This window comes from Pteropus medius, unplaced genomic scaffold, assembly GCF_902729225.1.
Source record: "Pteropus medius unplaced genomic scaffold, Ma_sr-lr_union100, whole genome shotgun sequence".
In the NCBI taxonomy this organism is placed as follows: Eukaryota; Metazoa; Chordata; class Mammalia; order Chiroptera; family Pteropodidae; genus Pteropus; species Pteropus medius.
The window spans coordinates 57,680,613-57,700,703 of record NW_024349800.1 but is presented as its reverse complement, the minus strand read 5'-3'; the positions used below and the strand labels follow the sequence as shown (position 1 = coordinate 57,700,703).

The following is a 20,091-nucleotide window of genomic DNA, read 5'->3' as shown; positions in this document are numbered from 1 at the left end:
ATCAGTGCATGTTTTGAGAAGAATGTAAAATGCCAATATGAATTGGTTGTCATGCTATAGTTGGGCATAAAGATTAGCATGCCTATAGGCAAAGGCTGGAAGGGAACATGAATAATAAAATCAGTTTATTTGTTCAAGACGGCAAAATCGGGGGTTACTCATTTGGGTATTCAGTACAAATGAGCCTTTCCATCTCTGAAAACGCAGCTCGAGTCCTGGTCTTTCTGTGAAGCTAACCCAGCTCTCCCAGCCCAGGCCTTTTCCTGCCTGGATACCACTTCCTGTGCATGCCACGGCTTAAGCCTTACACACTGTCATGTGTCACTGCTCCTTGTTTTAAATACGCATAGCTTTAGTCATCCCCACTCGGCTTTATGCTCCCTAAGGCAGGGGCTGCTCTTTGATTGTCTTCCACCCTACAGTGGAACCACTGATTTATTTTCTGTCTGTAGATTCGCCTATTTGGGATATTTTATGTAAATGGAATTGGATTCAGTATTCTCTTTTGTGATTGGTCTCTGACTTAGCATAATGTTTTCAAGGTTCATCAATGTGGTAATATAGATATGTACCTAGGAGCGGAATTGCTGGATGATATCATAGCTTTATGTTTAACATTTTCAGAAACTGCCAAACTGTTTCCCAATATGACAACACCATTTGACATTCCTATGAGTAATCTATGAGAGTTTATTTCTCTATATCCTCACCAACACTTATTTACTATTTGTCTGTTTGACAATAGCCATCCTAATGGGTGTGAAGTGATATCTTGTTGTGATTTTGATTGGCATTTCCCTATAGCTGATGATGTCGAATATCTTTTCATGTGCTTATTGGCCTTTTGTAACATCTGTTCAGAGTCCTTGCCTGTTTTTCAATGGGGTTATTTGTCTTTTTATTGTTGAGTTTTAAGACTTCTTTATATATGCATTTGCAAACATTTTCTTCTGTGGGCTGACTTTTTCCTTTCTTAATCATGTCACTTGAAATACAAGTTTCTCTTGAACTCCAGTTTATCTTGTTTGCATTTGTTGCTTTTGTTTTTGGTGTTGTATATAAGGAGACTTTGCCTAACCCCAGGTCATGAAAATTTACCCCTATGTTTTCAACTAAGATTTTTATAGTTTTAGGTCTTATATTTAGGTCTGTGATTCAGTTTGAGTTAATTTTTGTGTGCAGAGGTTTAACTTCTTTCTTTTACGTGTCCATAGGTATTTGTTCTCACACCACTTGTTGAAAAGACGATTCTTTCTCCCCAGTGAATTGTCTTGACATGAGGCAATTTCTTCTAATCTAAACATTTTTTTTTGAAGTATTTGGAATGAGAAAAATTCAAACAACACAAAAGGATATTCTGTTCTGTGAAAAGTCCGTCACCTTTCACCCCAACCCCCAGATTTTAGTTATCCTACCCAGAGGCAACTTTTAAAAACTGATATTTATATGTTATTTCAGAGATATTTTATACTACATTGTCTGAAAAGGTAGATTGAAACAGGATTTTGGAGCGCTTGGAATTATTTTACTATGGAAGGATATGTAGACAGGGCTAATGTTCTCTGTGTTCCAAGCTTTCTCCTTCTCAGCTCCTTTACCTTGCGTTAGCATTTTGTGTGGCTACTGGAAATGAAGCGCTTTGTTTCCCTCCCAATCCAGACTTTTTTTGTGGATTCTTTCTCAGTTACTCAGCTTTATTTCTACCTAAAAGGAATGGATACAAATCAAACACTAAAGCACGCTTTAACATTTTTCTACATTGTTATTTCTGTATTTCAGGGAGCTTCTGATAATTGGAGGTGTTGCAGCACGGGACCAGCTCTCTGTTTTAGATAATGGGGTAAGTCATACTATTAATTTTTAAAAAGTAGCATTATGGATGGTCGTTTTGGCAGGATAGTTTTATTGCAAACAGTTTCAAGAAAAATCAAAGGAGGCCAAAATTAAAACAAGGTCAAAAAAGTACATATTTGTTCAAAGACATCTTGCAAGTATTCCTTTTCTTTTCCCAAAAGTATACAGAACAGCAGTGTCTTCCAGACCCCTTAAGGAAAAGTCTAGCTTACATGAATTTCAAAGCTCCTAGAAATTCATCTGATTTTCGCTTGAAAAATAACATATTTTATATATTAGACTATATGTAACAGTAAGGATGTCAGACTCAGTTGCCAAATTCTTCATATTTTTCTCAAACCAAATACAACTTTGATAATGTAGGTTTATCTACTACTCCTTTTTAACAGATTTAGTTGATTGTGACTATTTCAATATGCATGGTTTTATTATGTGTAGACTTATTGTTGGCTGGTACGTAAAGGTGATTATAATAGTTCTTCAGTTTTCACCAGGCGCTTTTGATATTTTTCAGGTGGACATAGTCGTGGGCACTCCGGGAAGACTGGATGACTTGGTGTCGACGGGGAAGCTGAACTTATCTCAAGTTAGATTCCTGGTCCTGGATGAAGCTGTATGTTGGAACTCTTGTTACTAGATATGTACTTTTGTGTTTCTCTCCAAGAACCTATTTTTGTTTGTACATAATTTTTTCTTACATATTACAAATTATTTCTTTGTCATAGTTGCTAAATGTGAACTGTATGAAAAGATATTAATGTGTTTGAGGCTCTTGAGACATATTTCCTAATTATTTTCAAGATGGGCTGCAGTAGTTTTTCAGTACTGGTTTTTATTTTTGTTTTCCATGTTAAAATCATGCTCAAGGACATGGGATAGCTGTTTATACTTGTATTCATTATATAATACTAGAGTATCGTTTTGGATTGTTGCTTATCAGCTTTTTCATATTTTAGTCACCTGCGATTTAAAGTTGAATTTCTAACTTGTCTTTAAATATCCAGTAGAAAATAATTTAGGAAATATAGGGATATGTATGTGTATGAATTAGTTTGCATTTCTTTGATTTTACATTTATTTTAGAAAAAGATTTAGAAACTGATTAAAAACTTATACTTTGCTTCTCATACAGGATGGGCTTCTTTCTCAAGGTTACTCTGATTTTATAAATAGGATTCACAATCAGATTCCTCAGATTACCTCCGATGGAAAAAGGCTTCAGGTATAAAATGACTAACGCATCTTAAGATACATGTACATAATCATTATATACTAGCGCTGAATTTTTTGTCTTACATTTACATCTTGTTTCATTATTTTCTGATTAACTACTCTAGAAAACGTTTTCTTCATTACTTGATTAAATAGTGTGGGTACTGTTTCCTTTGCACACACAAAATAAACAGTCTTCAAAGCTACTTTTAGAAATGAATAAGGAAATTTGAGGAAGTTACTTAGGTGTTACAGAAGACTAAGTGAAAAATTCTTAAGTTTTTTTTTTCCTACAGAGCGTTTAATTTATATTCCAGATTATGGATACTGTTTTCTGTTTGAAAGAAAAAACTTGAGCTGTTGAAAAATAGTTGTTTCTTTAGTAATTATTTCTTGAAATATTACTCTTACTTTTTCTCAACCTTCGGAAGAAGTCTATAGGTAGAGGATTTTAAGAGAAAGGGATAGATACAGTTTAGATAAGTTTATAGGTTTTAGATAAATCTAAAGCTTATATTGTTAGATCTTCAAAGCCTTTTCACCATACTTGGTTTTTGGAGCACCTTGAGGAGTAGATGGCACGATTTCTGTCAGTGAGGGCACTGGAGCTCAGCTTAACCTGCCTAAAGTCACGCCACTCGTCACTGCTAGAATCAGGAACTGAACTTGTCTTTAAGTCCAGGCTTAGAGTACTTTGTGCGCCACATCAGCGTTCATTGGTAGAATTGTTATCACTGTGAAATAAAAGTTTATCTAAATGTTCATTTTTCTGTTCTTAGGTGATTGTTTGCTCTGCTACTTTGCATTCTTTCGATGTCAAGAAACTGTCTGAGAAGATAATGCATTTTCCCACGTGGGTTGATTTGAAAGGAGAAGATTCCGTTCCAGACACGGTACACCATGTGGTTGTCCCCGTGAATCCGAAAACTGACAGGCTCTGGGAAAGGCTTGGAAAAAACCACATTAGAGTAAGTACTTGATAACATTAACATTTGCATATCATGAAGCATTTATAAACTAGCGTAGCCTTGGGTTCCTAATGATGCTTAAAGCAAGCAGATATACCTAAGAAAAGAGAAGCCCAACACATGAACTGGAAAGTTAGGCCTTTAAGGCACAGAGTAAGGGATGTCCTCACCTTTTATTTTCTCTCTCTAAAGTTGCTTTTGTGATCATCTCCCTTGATAAAATTTTTTATAAATAAATAGGATTACCTGTACATATAGATTTAATTTCAGACACAATGATTTCCATTTTTAAAAGTAGTTTAGTGTCTTCTTGATGTACCTTCTTTTTCTGAAAATTAATTTCATGTGTCTATCTTGTCATTTTCCCCACTGTTGTTTTTCCTTTACATAATAAGGGTATTTTACTGTGAATACACAGTATTTTAAAAACCACTTTTGCAACATTTAAAATGGATCAGCTTTGGACCTGAAGTTAATAAAATTTTTTTGAATCTGAAGAACAGTTTTTGCATGTAGATTATAAAGACATGTCTGAAATGCAGTCTGACGGTAAATACAGCTCTCTCTTAAAAAAAAAAAAAAAAAAATGACACCTGTCTGTGTCGTTACTAAACCATTCTCCACCCTTCTTTGTCTTTTCCTTTTGGTAGACTGATGAAGTACACGCCAAAGATAACACAAGGCCTGGCGCTAACAGTCCAGGTAAGGTAAAATCAACAAAATGTTTGGAAAGATTTTGAAACAGATTGGTTTGTATTACTAAATTTATGTCTCGTTTACTCTCATGAAGAATTTGAGGTGACCTACAAAATTAGAACAGGAACTCTGAAAATAAAAGCAACAAAAATAATAAAGAAATGAGGGAAAAGCTGATGATACCAGTCAACCTAGAGAAATAGTAATTACTGAATTTAAGATGTTAGTCTCTTGGCATCTAAATCACATATATTTTAGATTATAAAATTCTCACTGATCATAGGAAACCAGCAACTTTCTGTGGCATCAGATTTTATATTGGCCCTGAATTCCGGGAGAAATTTCATGTAGGTTCTTCATATCAGAATTGGACAACAGAGGAAAAAGTCTTTAGCTACAACTTTGTGAAAGATTCAGAAACAATCTAGAAATAGTTTATTGATTCTTTTTAAATCAATATCCATAACATAAAATTTATCATTTTAACCTTTTGATTTTTTCCGATCTAACTTATCTCAAGTTAGATTCAAAGCAGTGGAACAAGGGATTAAAAAGTTCAAAGAAGTGGGCATGCAAGAGTGGCTGTACTGTGTAAGCCCGGGAAACCCACCCGGCAGTTAATTCCATGGGAACGCCCAGAGGAGACACCATTTACCAAAGGAGTAAGGTTCTGGTGAAAGGGGTACCAGGATCACTTATAAGTTTGGTAGTGATGGGTAATAATAGGCTCTCCTCTGTAGACCAGATTGATAGTAGGAGATGCTGTTTCAGAGCTGGGCTCACTGATTGCAGTGGGATGTTGAGATGGCCCCACCGCCCTTACATAGAGGCCAGGTGATGGAACATAGTCATCAGAAGCCAGGTAGATGAAGTTATCATGAGCAGCAAGGTCAGAGTGGAAGGAGGGCTTCTATAAAGAGTCACGGAGATGGTTGGTGTCCAGTTCCTCCAGAGGTTGCTGTGATGCTGCATAAATCTCATTGTTAGCACGGACTATGTAGTATGGGCCACGGACCAGGGTAACAAAGACAGGCAAGACATTTCAGGGGCTTGGAGGCTATCTCCCAGAACCTTGTGGACAAGGTTAATCCTTCATTTTCTCAGCATCACCTTTGATCTGCGTGCGCCTCTACCCTCTGTCTTCCCCACTTCAGATCAAGTTGGGTTTAACCACTTTCAAGTGTATAGTTCAGTGGCATCAAGTAGATTCCCACCCATCTCCAGAACTTTCTCATCTTCCCAAAGTAAAACTTCATATCATTAAATATTTATCAATTTTTATAAGCCTAACATTGAACCTCGATTCAGTGAAGATGTTCCTGTGCAGAGCTGAGACAATTTGTTTGAGGTACATGTTTCAAAAATATGTGAAGATACATAGCGATAGAAGGACAGTGCTTAGAGAGCCGGGAACGGATCTTAAACCCAGTGAGCTGCATGTCTGATATCGATAGCTTAAGTGGATTGTTGGCAAGGCTTAGGATGCATTTGGTTCATGGTTAGATTCCTTGGTAGGTTTTTGACAAGTATCTAAAACGTGACTTACCTGAAATCTTGGTTAAAGAGAGTTCCTTCAAACTCAGTTTTATGTGCAGCTCCAACTTTATAAGGTGTGTGCTCAGCCAGCCTTAATGTCGGACAGGAGCAAAGACGCTGCTGGTTCACAGTAAGGCTTCTGTTTGAGAATGCATTTCATAACATTGAAGTTTTTACTGCTTCACGTAGTTTCCTTGTAAAACTTTTGCTGAATGTATACTACAATTAGAGATGACAGAGAGACTTTAGAAATATTTTGGGTTACAGAATGAAAATTTGGCTTCACACTGAAAAATAGAGATTTGAAAGATGGTGACTAAGAAATTACTCACTAGGTTGATGTGTTTTTTATTCTGTAGCGGGAAGTATGAACTTTCTGGTGCTTAGACTGATTTAGAAAGTACATTGCTTATATTTTAATGGGATTAAAAGAACTGAGTAACATTTCTTGTGCATTTAGAGAATAGTATTAATTCTTCATGGGAGGTAAGAACAAAGTTTTGTGGGGGCATATTTGTGTGTGTCCTTTTTTGTCATAAGAGGTTTGGTTATAGGTGTTTTGGTACCTTACAAGCTGGCATCAGAAACATTAACAGAAACAAAAATAAATGAGCAAATGGATTAGCTCACCATTTCATTCTTATTATCTCTTATTCTTGTTGATAATACTTGTATTTGAGCAGTTTTCTAGGTGAGTTATGTGTGTTCATGACAATTTCATGCTGAAATTCTGTTTTTTGTTGCTGCTGTGGTGGTGGTGTTCAAGAGATGTGGTCTGAAGCTATTAAAATCCTGAAGGGGGAGTATGCTGTCCGGGCCATCAAGGAGCACAAGATGGATCAAGCAATTATTTTCTGTAGAACCAAAATCGACTGTGACAACTTGGAGCAGTATTTTATGCAGCAAGGAGGAGGTAATGTTTCCTCAGTTGAAATAAATTCTGTTTATTATTTCCTCATTTAATAGGTTATTAATCTCACGTTGATGCAGTCTAGAATGCATGCACAGAATTTAAAGCAGTGATGTTGCGTTGTAAGTATCTGTGCTTATCCAGTACTTTTCTGTATGATAAGGCCTGGGAAAAACAATGAGATCGTTTTCCACAGAGATATAGTTTCATTACAGAACATGAATCACAGCATTTTAAGGCCCTATGTCATTTGGAAGAAGGGTAAAATTATAGATTAACATTAATGTTAAAATTTCAAGTGTAGTCATTAAATAACAGAATGCGTATCTTCTACATTAGTATATGAGGAAAAAACCTTAACCTAAAAAAGGCTAAATAAGAAAGGAAGAGGAAAAAAATGAGAAAAAGCAGAATGGTTAAAAATTACAGAGTAAGATGGCTGATGGAAAAATCTGAGTATATGAGTAAACACTATCATACTTGTCAATGGCTTGAAGTCTGTTATAAGGCACAGATTGTTAGACCGTATAAAATCTAGCTATATACTATTTATAAGAAATATACCTAAAACATAAGGACATGCAAAGGTTGAAAGGGAAAGGAATAAAAAATATATATATCAGCTAAAATAATAAACAAAATTATTAGCTATAGTCTAAATCTACCTGTATTAATATGAGATGTAATAGACTTTAAGACAAAAATATTGGTAGAAATAGTCGCTATGTAATAAAGTACTCAATCTAAAATGAGATAATGATTCTAATTTTATGCTTCTTATAATACACGTCAAATATATAAGTCAACATGGAAAAAATGCTCAACATAATCACTATGAGGGAAGAGAAATGTAAATAAAACACAATGTTATATACCACTGTACACTCATTGAAATGGCAAGATTAAAAGTACATCAAATTTCGGTGAGGATTAGATGCAGCTGGAGCACTTGTACATTGTTGATACAGAATGTGAAATAGTACAGCGAGTTTGGTAAAAGGTCTTAACAGTATTTTTATAAAATTAAAACATTGCTATCTTATGGCCTAGCAATTCAACTCCTGTTTACCTAAGATAAGGAAAACATATATTGACAAAAGATGTGTACAGGAGTGGTCATAGCATCTTCATTTATAGTGGCCCAAAGCTGAAGAAAACACACTAAGTGGCCATCAGTGGGAAAACGGCTAGACAACATGTGAAATGTCTATACTCTGGCATACTACTTAGCAATGAAAAGGAACAGACTACTGATAGACGCAGTGACTAGATGAATCTCAAACATGATGATGACTGGAAGAGCTCTTACATGGGAGTATACAGTGTGTGGTTCCATTTGTCTGAGGTTCTGGAAGAGTCAAACTAATCTATGATAGGGAAAAAAACACAACAGTGTTCATCCCCAGGAGATTGGGCGTAGGGATTGTCTGGGAAAGGGCGTGAAGCTACTTTGTGGGGTAGTGTCCTGTATCTCGATAGGGCCTTGGGCTACATAGGTACATGCATTTGTCAAAACTCAGCAAATGTACACTTAAGATTTGTACCTTTCCTTGTGTGTAACCTTAAAAGGAAAATAAAACCTAAACAAATCCTGTATTCTAGCTAATGATATATGCATGCTGAAATGTGTACTGTTACCTGCAATTTATACTGAAATGCATTAAAAATCTAAAAATGATTTAATAGAAGGTTAGAGGGATAGACAGGCAGTAAAGCCGGTGTAGTAAATGTTAGAATTTAGGTGGTAAACATATAGCCATAGAATTCTTTCAGTTTTACTATATGTTTGAAATAGAAGTTGAAAAAATATATAAAGTAAAAAGAGACAGATGTACAAGGTAACAAATTCCTCTTTCATATGGGGAAGACTGGCGCGTCTCTCTTCACATTGATGTACATCAAGGAGATAGAAAACTCAGAAAAGATATGGAAAGTTTGCACAATTTGAAAGTTCGAACTAATGGTCACATACAGAACACGCTACATCGTTCATCACAGTGAGCAGTTGGTAGCATTCCCCCCACGTCCTGGCAAACAGACTGGCTTGGTGGTTTCAGCTGTTTTATAAAAACTATTTCCTCCTGTCGAGGTTTGTCTTTAGTGGAGGACTTGATTGTGTGGTTAGGAATACTATGGAGCAGGCAGTAATATTCTTTAGTTCCTTCTACCTTCCTTCCTTAAATATTCCGATTTCCTGTGCCAAGAAAACAAGTTCCCCCAACCATTACTAAAACCAGAATAATACAATATATAGCCAATTCCAGGATTTAAGAGAGGAGGAGAAAGAATTCCTCCACTGTCCCCAGGCACCTCAGCCAGGGGTGGGAGTGTGTCTGACACGTTCCTGAATCAGTCACGTTCAGCATTCAGTAAGACCTCAGCTCTGTGTGCCTGTGCAGCCTCTGGTCAGCTGTTCTTTCTCCTGTGTGATTAGTTTCCACGTTCATCATTATGGGGGAATATCTTTCGATGTGTACCATTTCCTTGAATTCTATAATAGTTATTCTGAGCTATCTTGTAGTGGTGCCTACAGGTTCTTTTGAGTTCTAGAAAGCTGTTTGTCCTTACTTTGGTCAGGACTGTACAGCTCTTTGCTACTATGTATTTGAAGAGCTGCTATTTTTAGAATTGCTACTACTGCATCTACCTCTAAAGTAGCACCTGCTTTGGCCAAGAAACCAGAAAACTAAGTTGCTTAGAACACCTTGAGGAGGGCAGGCTTGTGGGCATGGCCTTTTAAGGAAGGTCATGAACTTCATAATGCCTATTCTGGTTCTTCCAAAGGTAACACCTTTTGCCTACTTTTTTGGTTTTTCGCTTTATGTGGGATGGGTGAGGTTCCTGGTATACACATATGTTTTCCTCTTATTACTGCATTTTTGTTGGCTTACTGCTTTATTTACTCCTGCAGATCGGAAAGGGTGACTTACACTGCCCTTCAAAGCAAAATCAATTTTAATGCCCAAGGAGTTCATTTTAATGGCATTTCGCCTATGGCAAATCGTGTTAACCATGGCTTATGGCAAGTTGGGGTGTAGATTGCCGTAGAATTATATGGTACCATTGTAATCTAAATTTTATTGTTTTTTATTTTTTTGCATAGACTTAGGTGTAAGATTTTCCAGGGCTAACGGTTTATTCTTTTCACTAGGACCTGATAAAAAAGGACACCAGTTCTCGTGTGTTTGCCTTCATGGTGACAGAAAGCCTCATGAGAGAAAGCAAAACTTGGAAAGATTTAAGGTATTGGCATTTAGTTAACTACATTTCCATAATACTTAAGAGGGGAATCGTATGTGATTTTAATCAGTTCTAGTTAATATTATTAAAGCAATTCTTGTCGTAGAAACTTAAGAATATTTCTACCCTAACTGGTGCATCCTCGTGGCTGGGCTTAGCCATCTTTAACAGGCAATGGTAAATAACACGTTCTCTACAAGCACGGCACTACTGTAATAAGAGTTTCCAATTGAAGTTTTAGTTAAATTCTTTCAGGTGGATATTTTTAGAAGCATTATTGTATAGTTAAACCACATCTGCGAGCCATTTTTAAAAATAGTTTGTACGACGCCCTCCAGTGCCCGGCACCCAAGGGCCGCAGTCCTAGCCGTGCCTGGGTGTGGAGGTGAGGCCGTGCCTTTGTGATGAATGTACTAACGAGTCGATGCAGCAGCGCCCCCTCCACGCGCCCCGTGTCCCCCGAACCCCTCGTGCCCCATTGTGTGTAATAAACAATAGCATTGGCACCCCCCACAAATAGTTTGTAGTTACACCCATAGAGAACTTAATTTGTAAATTAATTTAAGACAGGAATCAAAATATGGTTTGGGCCATACAAAAAGAATAAAATCTTACCATTTGCAACAACATGGGTGGACCTAGAGGGTATTATGCTAAGTGAAGTAAGTCAGACAGAGAAAGACAAGTACCATATGATTTCACTTACATGTGGAATCTAAAGAACAAAATAAAAATGAACAACAAAACAGAAACAGACTCATGGATACAGAGAACAAACTGATGATTGCCAGATTTGGCAGGGGGGTGGCGGTTGTTGGAGGCTGGATGAAAAAGGTGAAGGGAGGAAGAAGTACAAATTGGTAGTTAGGAGTAGTCCCTGGGATGTAAAGCACAGCGTGGGGAATATCGTCACTAATATTGTGTTGACTCTATGGTGTCAGGTGGGTACTAGACTTATCAGGGGGATCACTTAGTAAATTATATGAACGTCTAATCACCATTCTGTATACCTGAAACTAATATAAATTGTATGTCAACTGTAATTGAAAAATTAAAAAATTAAGAAAGAATACAGTCTTGTGGAGTTAAATGTAGTGTGAATCGTTTAGGGCAGACTGTCCTTTGTCCTAGTAGCACGTGGTCAGGTTGGACAGCTCCCGGTGTAGGTGGGTGGGTCTGGAGTCATGTAGAAGTCGGGGTCTGTGGCCCCAGCCACAGGCATTCTCGTCTGTTTGCCACAGTGCCTTTGCCTCAGTGTCTGGCACAGATATTTTCTCTCAGACTCATCATAGGAAAAAAGGTGAGAAGTGCTGGATTCAGCAATTTTGGATTCTGTTTTTATACTGTGGATCGGTTTGGGTGTTAAAACATATCAAATGGGCTCATTTCAGCATGGGCAGCACCTTTCTCTCTTCTGGGCCAAAGTCCGTAGCCCCTCCCTCCTCCGCATCGCTGACTTCACTAGCTGAAGGCTAGTTTGTGTTTCTTTGGTGAGCACCAGGGGGCACTCTCAGTTCCTTTTTTAGGATTTTGTTGTCACAAAAACTGTAATCTCAAGGCAAAACGTCGAGTAATCTGAATTTATTGTAATACAAGATTAAAAATAATCTCGTTTTTGTATTTTGTTGTATTTTCTTTTTCTTGAATTACCAGTCATAATTTTTAAAGATTAAGCCAAATTTTGACAATGGTTTGATATTGGTGTAAGAAAAAAGAAAAGCAAAAATGGATCCAGTCATTTAAATGAATCCATTCATGTCAAATGTCATATTTCAGCAGATTGTAACTTACAAATTCAAGGCCCGGTCCAGTGAATTATGAATATCTGGACCTCTAATCTCATAGTGACACATTAGTGACAGGAGTCCTCAGTCAGAAGATAGTATTTGTGTTTATTTTTTAGTATACACACTAATAAATTCATTTCTCTGCTTTCTTTAGAAAGGAGACGTAAGGTTCTTGATTTGCACAGATGTGGCTGCCAGGGGAATTGATATTCACGGTGTTCCTTATGGTAAAAGACACTTTATGCCTACAGATTGAATTTTATGGAACTCAAAGTAAACCTAATATATTTGAAATATTTAGAACATCAAACAAGCTGATATTTGAAATTTTAGAAATCTGTGGCAATTGGTAATAATTGTTTTTATTTACAGTTATAAATGTCACCCTGCCTGATGAAAAGCAAAACTATGTACATCGAATTGGCAGAGTAGGAAGAGCTGAAAGGTACTGCTGTAATTTATTTTTTCTTTTTTAAGCTTCTGCGCTTTAGGAATAAAGTCTAATAAAGACGTTAAAATCTTTCAGAATGGGTCTGGCTATTTCCTTGGTGGCAACAGAGAAAGAAAAGGTAATCTTTTCAGTACTCTATTATGTTATTGTTTGTGTTGTCATTTTAGACGTTAGAAATAAAAACAGTTTGATTTCTCCATTTACATTAAATTTGGTTGCATACAGACTATAAATGAACATTTTTATGGCACCTTTTTCTCTTTTTATTAAAGGGAAACATAATAGGATGAAGTTTAGAAAGGAAAAATGCAAAATCTAATTTTTCCTAATAGCTGTTATTGTTTTCACCAAAATGTATTTAAACCCTCTCTGGCATGATGCCATAGAAGACCTTTCATAGGGAGTGGGGGTGGGGGTAACTTATAATTTTGATACAGTTACAAATTTACAGCAAAGTTGTAGAATAAGGAACACTCATATACCTGTTGCCCAAACTAGTTGTTCCTTTTGTCTTATAGAAAACATTTGAACTTTATTTTTGATAACGTTTTCCAATATTTACCTTTTCATCCTTATTTTTATCTGAGAATTCCTTTCTATAACTATGCATTTTATAAAAACTTTTGTATTATTCTGAAAAAGAATTCTTTCAGAAGACCTGGTTAATGAGCTACTGAGTGGTGGTAGTAATCGGATGATGTACCGTCCCTGCGGTCTATTTATTTTGTGCCTTGAAGACAGAAGATGTTAAAAAACAAATTGAAAATAAAGCTATCTAGCATGTTTCAGTCTCCATGCATGTTAATATTTTTTCCTCTTTAGGTTTGGTACCATGTATGTAGCAGCCGTGGAAAAGGGTGTTATAACACGAGGCTCAAGGAGGATGGTGGCTGTACCATATGGTACAACGAGATGCAAGTAAGACAAAAAGCTTATTAAAATTGGTGAAATAGGCTGCGTTGATTTACAAAAGTTATATTGAGCATTTATCTCTTGTCAGTTATGACGAAGAATATTAAGTAATTGATTATAATGTTAGCCGTAGTTTGTAAATTATAAGTTGAGAGTTCATGTCTTCAGAAATATAACTTCCTTTTACACTAAATATTCTAGCCTTCCCAGTTTTATATAATGTTGTTAAAATTCAACTCTGTCAAAGTGATGTTTTATTTGAAAATGCTTTGCTTTCTTCCCCCTTTCTTAGTTGCTCTCTGAGATAGAAGAACACCTGAACTGTACCATTTCTCAGGTTGAGCCAGATATAAAGGTCCCGGTTGATGAATTTGATGGCAAAGTCACCTATGGTCAAAAGAGGGCCGCTGGTGGTGAGCTTGGGGGCTCTTTTACTTCATCCTTAAGTGCGACTGTTTCCTTTTTGAGCATCAATTTAAGAAAAGTCTTTTCATTTCATTACGTTAAGTGTATGTTTTTAGCACACTGATCGTTCCTTCTTTATCACTGTCACAGTGCTTTGTCCATGCCTGTCTCGTCGCATTTTTTAATTGTGTGATCAGAATGTGAATGAAGAGGCAGCATAGCTGTTTCTCTTGACATGTTGATTTCATAAGAGTCGTTGAGCATTTATAGAACTATTAGGAAACAACAGTATAATGGTAATTTTGAACAGAGAATCGGAAACCTTTGACTTAATTCAAGTGGTAACCCAGTGTACTGTTCCCTTTGCCAGGAATGCCCTTAGCTCGTTCCTGAAAAATTTCTTAAGATTCCTGCTAAACTAGTGGTTTTCTAAATGAAGAGGATAGAGGAGGGGTTGGGTTGGTGGGGGTGCCGGGACAGCTGTTAGTGATGCCTAATCATTAATTTATATTGATTTAACATTTTTAAAACTCTGAGTTTTGGAGATAACTTGCCCAGGAGTACATTACACATTGCTAGAAGCGATATATAAAACTGATATAATTGAGCCAAAGTATTGCTGACAAGTTATTCCAAGCATGTCATTTACATAGTTTGTAATTTGTGTGTGTAATGCAGGTGGAAACTATAAAGGCCATGTGGATATTTTGGCACCTACAGTTCAAGAGTTGGCTGCCCTGGAAAAGGAGGCACAGACATCTTTTCTGCATCTTGGCTACCTTCCTAACCAGCTGTTCAGAACCTTCTGACTTTAGCATACACTAAATAAGATGCGAGTAGGAAAAGTCTTTAGTCTTAAAACTCTAAAACAGTTGTACTGCTTCCAGGCAGCAGTATTTTTAGTAACTTAAGCTGTTAATGCTGAGTCTTGCATGTCAAGAAACATGAAACATTAGCCCTGGGAATTCTCATAAAACGGCAACCTAACGAAAATAATAAATTTGATGACTCTATTCGCATGAAGGTTTGTGTCTTTATTTTGACGTTGTTCGATGGCTTTTCTTTTGCAAGAATGCTACTTGTTTATGAAGGGAAGTTTATAGGTATGCGAGTTTGGCGGAGGACCTGTGTGGGACCACTGAGTATTCTAAGAGTAAAATGTTTCACGGGGAGGGGTCCTAAATGGGGTCAGTCTTGTGAGGGCTACGACTATCTGCGTGGATACTGAGAGGAAAGGCGTGAGGTGGAAGAAAGCTGGATGATCCCAAGGTGGAAGGGACGGCTTGGCGCGTGTGGAAGCCCTGGGGATTTGTAGGGAGTTTGAAAAGCCTCTGTGTCCTGGGACTGATGCCTGATTTGGTGGTGGTGACAGTGAAGATGGATCTGAAGGTTTAGCTTTTTAAGAGCCTTTCTTGCCACATGACGCACACCCACAAAGATAAAACTATTCTGCTGTCTCTCTGAGTCTGTCTTAAAATTAAGCTTATACTTCTCTGGAATATCTTTTCTCAAACTCTCTTGCCTAAAATACCAGAATGAAAACACCTACAATGGAATTGTTCTTTTGTGCCATTTGACTCTTGGTTTACAAAGTAGTTTCTTGGGGAAAATTATCCCTGCTCTAGAGATTCCTTAAGAGCATAGGCTATTATAATTTTTTGTATGACGGTTTTAAACCTTTTAGCACTGAAATATTTTTTTCAAACAAAATCTTGATTGAAACTAAATATGTAAACAGTGGGAAAACCATCACCATTAAAATCATTTCCTGGGTAGAGTCAGTTTGTGTGGAGCGATTATGAGCATTCCACTCTCACGTCCAAACCCCCTCCTGGGCCGTGTCCTAGAGCTCCAGAACCAGTCTCAAAGCTGCGTGGTGACAGCTCTTTGTCGTGCGGCTCACTGCTTCAGAAAGGAATTTTTAATTGACATAACAGCCAAGTAAAGACTGGTTTTCAGACCATTTAAATATGAGAGCTGAAAGATCTGTCTGATCTCGTCCATGTCCCTGCTTCACAGGTGCAGAGCGAGCTGAGAGGAACACATGTTCACATGGCCCAGTCGGTAGAACCGGAACCAGAACTGGAGCCAGAACTTGCTGGGTTTCGGCTTTTACTCGTTGGTCTCCCTGTGCAGGATGGTTCCCGGGTCCCGGTGGGCGGGCTGGAGAGGAGAGCTGGGAGGTGGTGGGAGGGGTTATTCAGATTTTCTCTTCAGATTACCATGCGACGGGAATTATCCCGGGAGCAGTTTTTAAAAGAGGAAGCTGCGCCTAACCAGACCAGCAGAGGGCCTGGCGGCCGGACTGGCCCTTTCTCCTCACATCACCTTCATCCTCCCGTTTATCTTAGTCCGTGCTTCTGGATTAGTGCTAAGGATGTGGACGATTGCTAAATTTTGGTTAAGATGGGGGCACTGAGCCATGACAGGTGCTAACTGCCCCTCTTTTTTTAGAAATAGAACCTTCCGGGTTTTAGTTGGTTCTCGACTGCCTAGCTAGCGACCATCCTTCCCGCCTTCCAGTCACTGGGGCAGGAGCGAGAGTGCCATGCTCAACTTGTCGGTCCCGTCCTTCCACCTGGCCTGTCCCTCCGCCCTGAGCTGGAACTTGGACGTGGCGTTAGCCAGTTTCCCCAGGAGATTAAGTGTCACGCTTTGGGAGCGGTAGAGCCATGTGGCAGAAGGAGCCTAGATGACTTCATAAAAGCTGCCCACCCTCCCTGGGCTGCGGATCTCAGTAACTTGGTCTTATCTGTGCCACTGTGTGTTTAGGTCACCACTCCAGCTCACATAGAGCACCAGAGGCACTGGAAAACCCAGAAATGTTAGGTATTAACCGTCAGCTGTTGGTATTCCTGACTCAGCTCCAGGTTTGTCGGCTACATAGTGTAAGACTTTATAAGTGTGCTCCCAGATCTCGTGTCGGCAGCTCTTAAGCCTGTCCCCTGGTACACAGAAATGCCAAGACGTGTCCCACCCCCAGTGCACAGGAGACACCGGCCTGAGGTCTTGGGCCTTGGCGTGTTCCTCCTCATTACCCGCCCAGCCTTTCGCTCACCAGGCATGCTCCCTGCAGCTACGGTCAGGTTTGGCTGCCACTTATACTTTCCTAGTGACTGAAGTAGCTCTCTTTGGGGATTTTTTTTTTGCTATTTCAATTTTTAATAAACGTACGCGAGCATCTCCGGCTCTGGTTTTCGTACTCACGGTGTTGCTAGTCTGGGGGATACTAGCAGCCTCTTGTTGGGACCAACACCCCTGAGAGAGCATGGAAGGCCACATGGAATGCGGGACTGCTCCTTGAGGAGGGGCGTTCGTCGTAAGAGATCGGATTCTGACTGGAGTTGACTGGCGTTACCTCCAGGATTTGCCAGAACCTTTCTGTGACTCATATTTCACAGACCTTTTCCTATTATACACAGAATGTGGAAACGGCAGGGTAGAGTGACCCCCACCCCTCCCTACTTTTTGTCTGTAGTCCCACTTCCATGGAAACTAACGTTCTGGTTCATTTTTCTGTAAATTCTTTGGTATACAGTGTAGATCTTACTGTAGATACAGTTTTACATCTTCATTTGACGTAAGTATTTTGTTGTAAATACTTCGGTGGCTGCATAACCCACTGACCGTGCCGGGGTGGACGTCACCGCCACACTCTTCTTGAGCCTCGAGGGTAGTTGAAAGGGATGTGAGCATCAGGATGCCCAGCCCAGGCACAAATCCAGCACGAGCGGGCTGGCAGGGGGCAGAGTCCTTCGTCGCTCAAGTTTCTTTGTTAGAGCCTCTCTTTAGTGTCATTATTTATAAAAATGGTGACAGCAGTATGCATCATTCTGCAAATGTCCAGCAGATAAGAGGCACTCAGACCATGTTTTCTAGTACTTACACTGTGTGCTTTTCCCGTGTTACACGTTTCTCTGTGAACATCTCTGTTCTATCTTTTGAGTTGCTTTTTTTTCCCTCCTGGATTCCTGATACTTTAATTCCTGGATTGAATTAAAGCGAATGAACCTTGTGAACGTTTTTCAGGGTCGTTACCAGACTGGGTTCTGAAAGGGTTGTACTCGATGACACATTCTGTACAACTTATTGTACAAACTGAAATCGTGCTTGCCGCATTTCAAGTTTGTTTTCATACAGCCTTCATATGGGGTGTGAATGGTGCTGCCGAGCAGAGGTGGCCTTCCATGAATGAGAAACTTCTTCACACACGAGTCCTTACCCTCGTCCCTCACCTTGCTCCAGCCTCGCCACCACCGTCATACTATAAGCAGGGATCCAGACTTGTATATAAGGTACAAGCCGTTTTTATTTTTTCATTCATTCATTCATTCATTCATTCATTCATTTAACAGTGGAAGTACATGTGGCAGTGACTGGGAATGACCCAGATTTAAAAAAAAAAAAAAAAATTGATTCCCAGCCAATTCTAAAGAGGCAAAACCATTCAGTCACATTCTCACCTTCCTCTTCTGACTTAAAAGGGCACCGCAAAATGGAAATGCAAACGGCTATTGCATTTGAGCGGGATATGTAAAATACGAAAAACGTGTAAGTTAACAGAAACTGTGACTTGGCGTAGTTTCCCCTAGACAGTAACGTTATCTCTTCCCTATAGATGCTGACGATTTGTAAAGTATTACTAGGGATTTTTTTCCAAGTGACCTTATTTGGAAGAAAAAGGAATAGTTGTTAGAAGGGAAAAAATGTAGCGGAACAGGAAGGAAAGGGGTGGGTATCGTGTTGTTACTGTAAGGTAACCGATGGAGGATTCCTTTAGCGGGAGGAGTGAGGGGAATTTTTGCTGTCGTTTTCCGTTCTGTTGCTTTAAATAATTACCTTTCACTCAAAATCATCTAAAACTCTGGTTTCTTCTGACAGATTTCAGTCTTTCTGGTCAAAAGTATTGAGGGGATTTCTAAGAGCTTGCAGTCAGACAGGTGTGGCTCTGATCCTGGCAGTAGTTACTAGCGAAATCACATCAGAGACCATTAGTTCTTAGATCATTAATTAGTTCTAAGGTGAGACCCGGGAGTCTGCATTTTGACAAATTTCTCAGAAGATCGTGGTGCGTATGGACCTTGAACCACAAATCAAGACCCACCGTATAAGAGAAATGGCTCTTACAGCTTTAATTCTCACTGCAAGCTTTTACCCTGAGACTCAGGCAAGACGATGCAAAAGGACATCTGAGAGACGCTGCTGTCCTAGAATCACCTGTCTTCCAGGGCTGGTCCACGGCCTCTGTGGAAAATGCGCATCTGTTCCTTAGGTTACTGGCTCTCCACCCCGGCTGCACTTTGGGATCACTGGACACTTTAAAAGATCCCAGGACCTGCACTTCACCTCCAGAAATTCTGATGTCATCATCTGGAGTAGAGCCTGGCTGTCCCAAGTGATGAGCCTGACTCTGGATGTTTTTTGAGCCAGTTGTAAACGATCGTAGACTGGCTGCACTCACCCAAGTCAGTACACGTCAGTCTTAAGGTTAAATATGGTGTAGGCTCAGGCTGGAACCCTCGCTCTCATACTATGAGGTGGAGGTTATTGTAGAGAAAAACTTTGGTAAAAATAGTACTATATGTCATTTTTGAGAAACTAATAAGATTATTTTAAAAATAAATTTTGACCCAGATGAACTTAGTTTTCTTCAAAATAGTCACTTTGGGGATTCAGACAAATCTTTTCATGATGCGTCAGTTTTTCAAAACCTTTTTTGCCTCTTCTTTTTATTTTAGACAATTGCCACTTTACTTAAAACATTCCCACTGCTGTAGACAGTCACTTGCCTCTGGAAGTTATTGATTCGATCCATTATGTTACCTCTCATCTTGTTCCCCAGCGTGGTAACTCATCCTGTTCACCAGAAAAGGCTCTGGTTGGCTGTTAGCTGTGTGGTTCCTTAAATCCCAATCAAAAGATAAATCTTTTCTACTGCCAGAGAAGGACCTTGAAGAGCAACCAGAGGCGGTGTCTGCAGGGCAGTACTTCGTAGTGAGGGCTCTCCGGTGTTTTGGCGCTGGGTCAGGGTCTCAGGGAAGAGACCTGGCGTGGGAAATCCTGACTAGAAGAGCGGATGCCAGGGCAGAGGCTGGAGTCGGGGAGAGGTGGCCAGCAGGG

The 20,091-nt window shown here is 39.1% G+C and overlaps 1 protein-coding gene across 1 annotated transcript in view; it reads left to right on the top strand.

Moving 5' to 3' along the window:
• DDX1 (DEAD-box helicase 1) overlaps positions 1–14,990 on the top strand; it is a 29,290-nt gene extending 14,300 nt beyond the window's left edge. Inside the window, exons 14-26 of the mRNA XM_039887817.1 lie at positions 1,780–1,840; positions 2,369–2,467; positions 2,987–3,076; positions 3,846–4,034; positions 4,685–4,736; positions 7,033–7,179; positions 10,328–10,419; positions 12,358–12,430; positions 12,576–12,648; positions 12,730–12,772; positions 13,477–13,572; positions 13,859–13,979; positions 14,650–14,990. Of these exons, the coding sequence (XP_039743751.1) occupies positions 1,780–1,840; positions 2,369–2,467; positions 2,987–3,076; positions 3,846–4,034; positions 4,685–4,736; positions 7,033–7,179; positions 10,328–10,419; positions 12,358–12,430; positions 12,576–12,648; positions 12,730–12,772; positions 13,477–13,572; positions 13,859–13,979; positions 14,650–14,780 (1,267 nt within the window). The 3' untranslated portion in view covers positions 14,781–14,990. The remainder of the gene's footprint in view (positions 1–1,779; positions 1,841–2,368; positions 2,468–2,986; positions 3,077–3,845; positions 4,035–4,684; positions 4,737–7,032; positions 7,180–10,327; positions 10,420–12,357; positions 12,431–12,575; positions 12,649–12,729; positions 12,773–13,476; positions 13,573–13,858; positions 13,980–14,649) is intronic.
• The last annotated feature ends 5,101 nt before the right edge of the window (positions 14,991–20,091 follow it).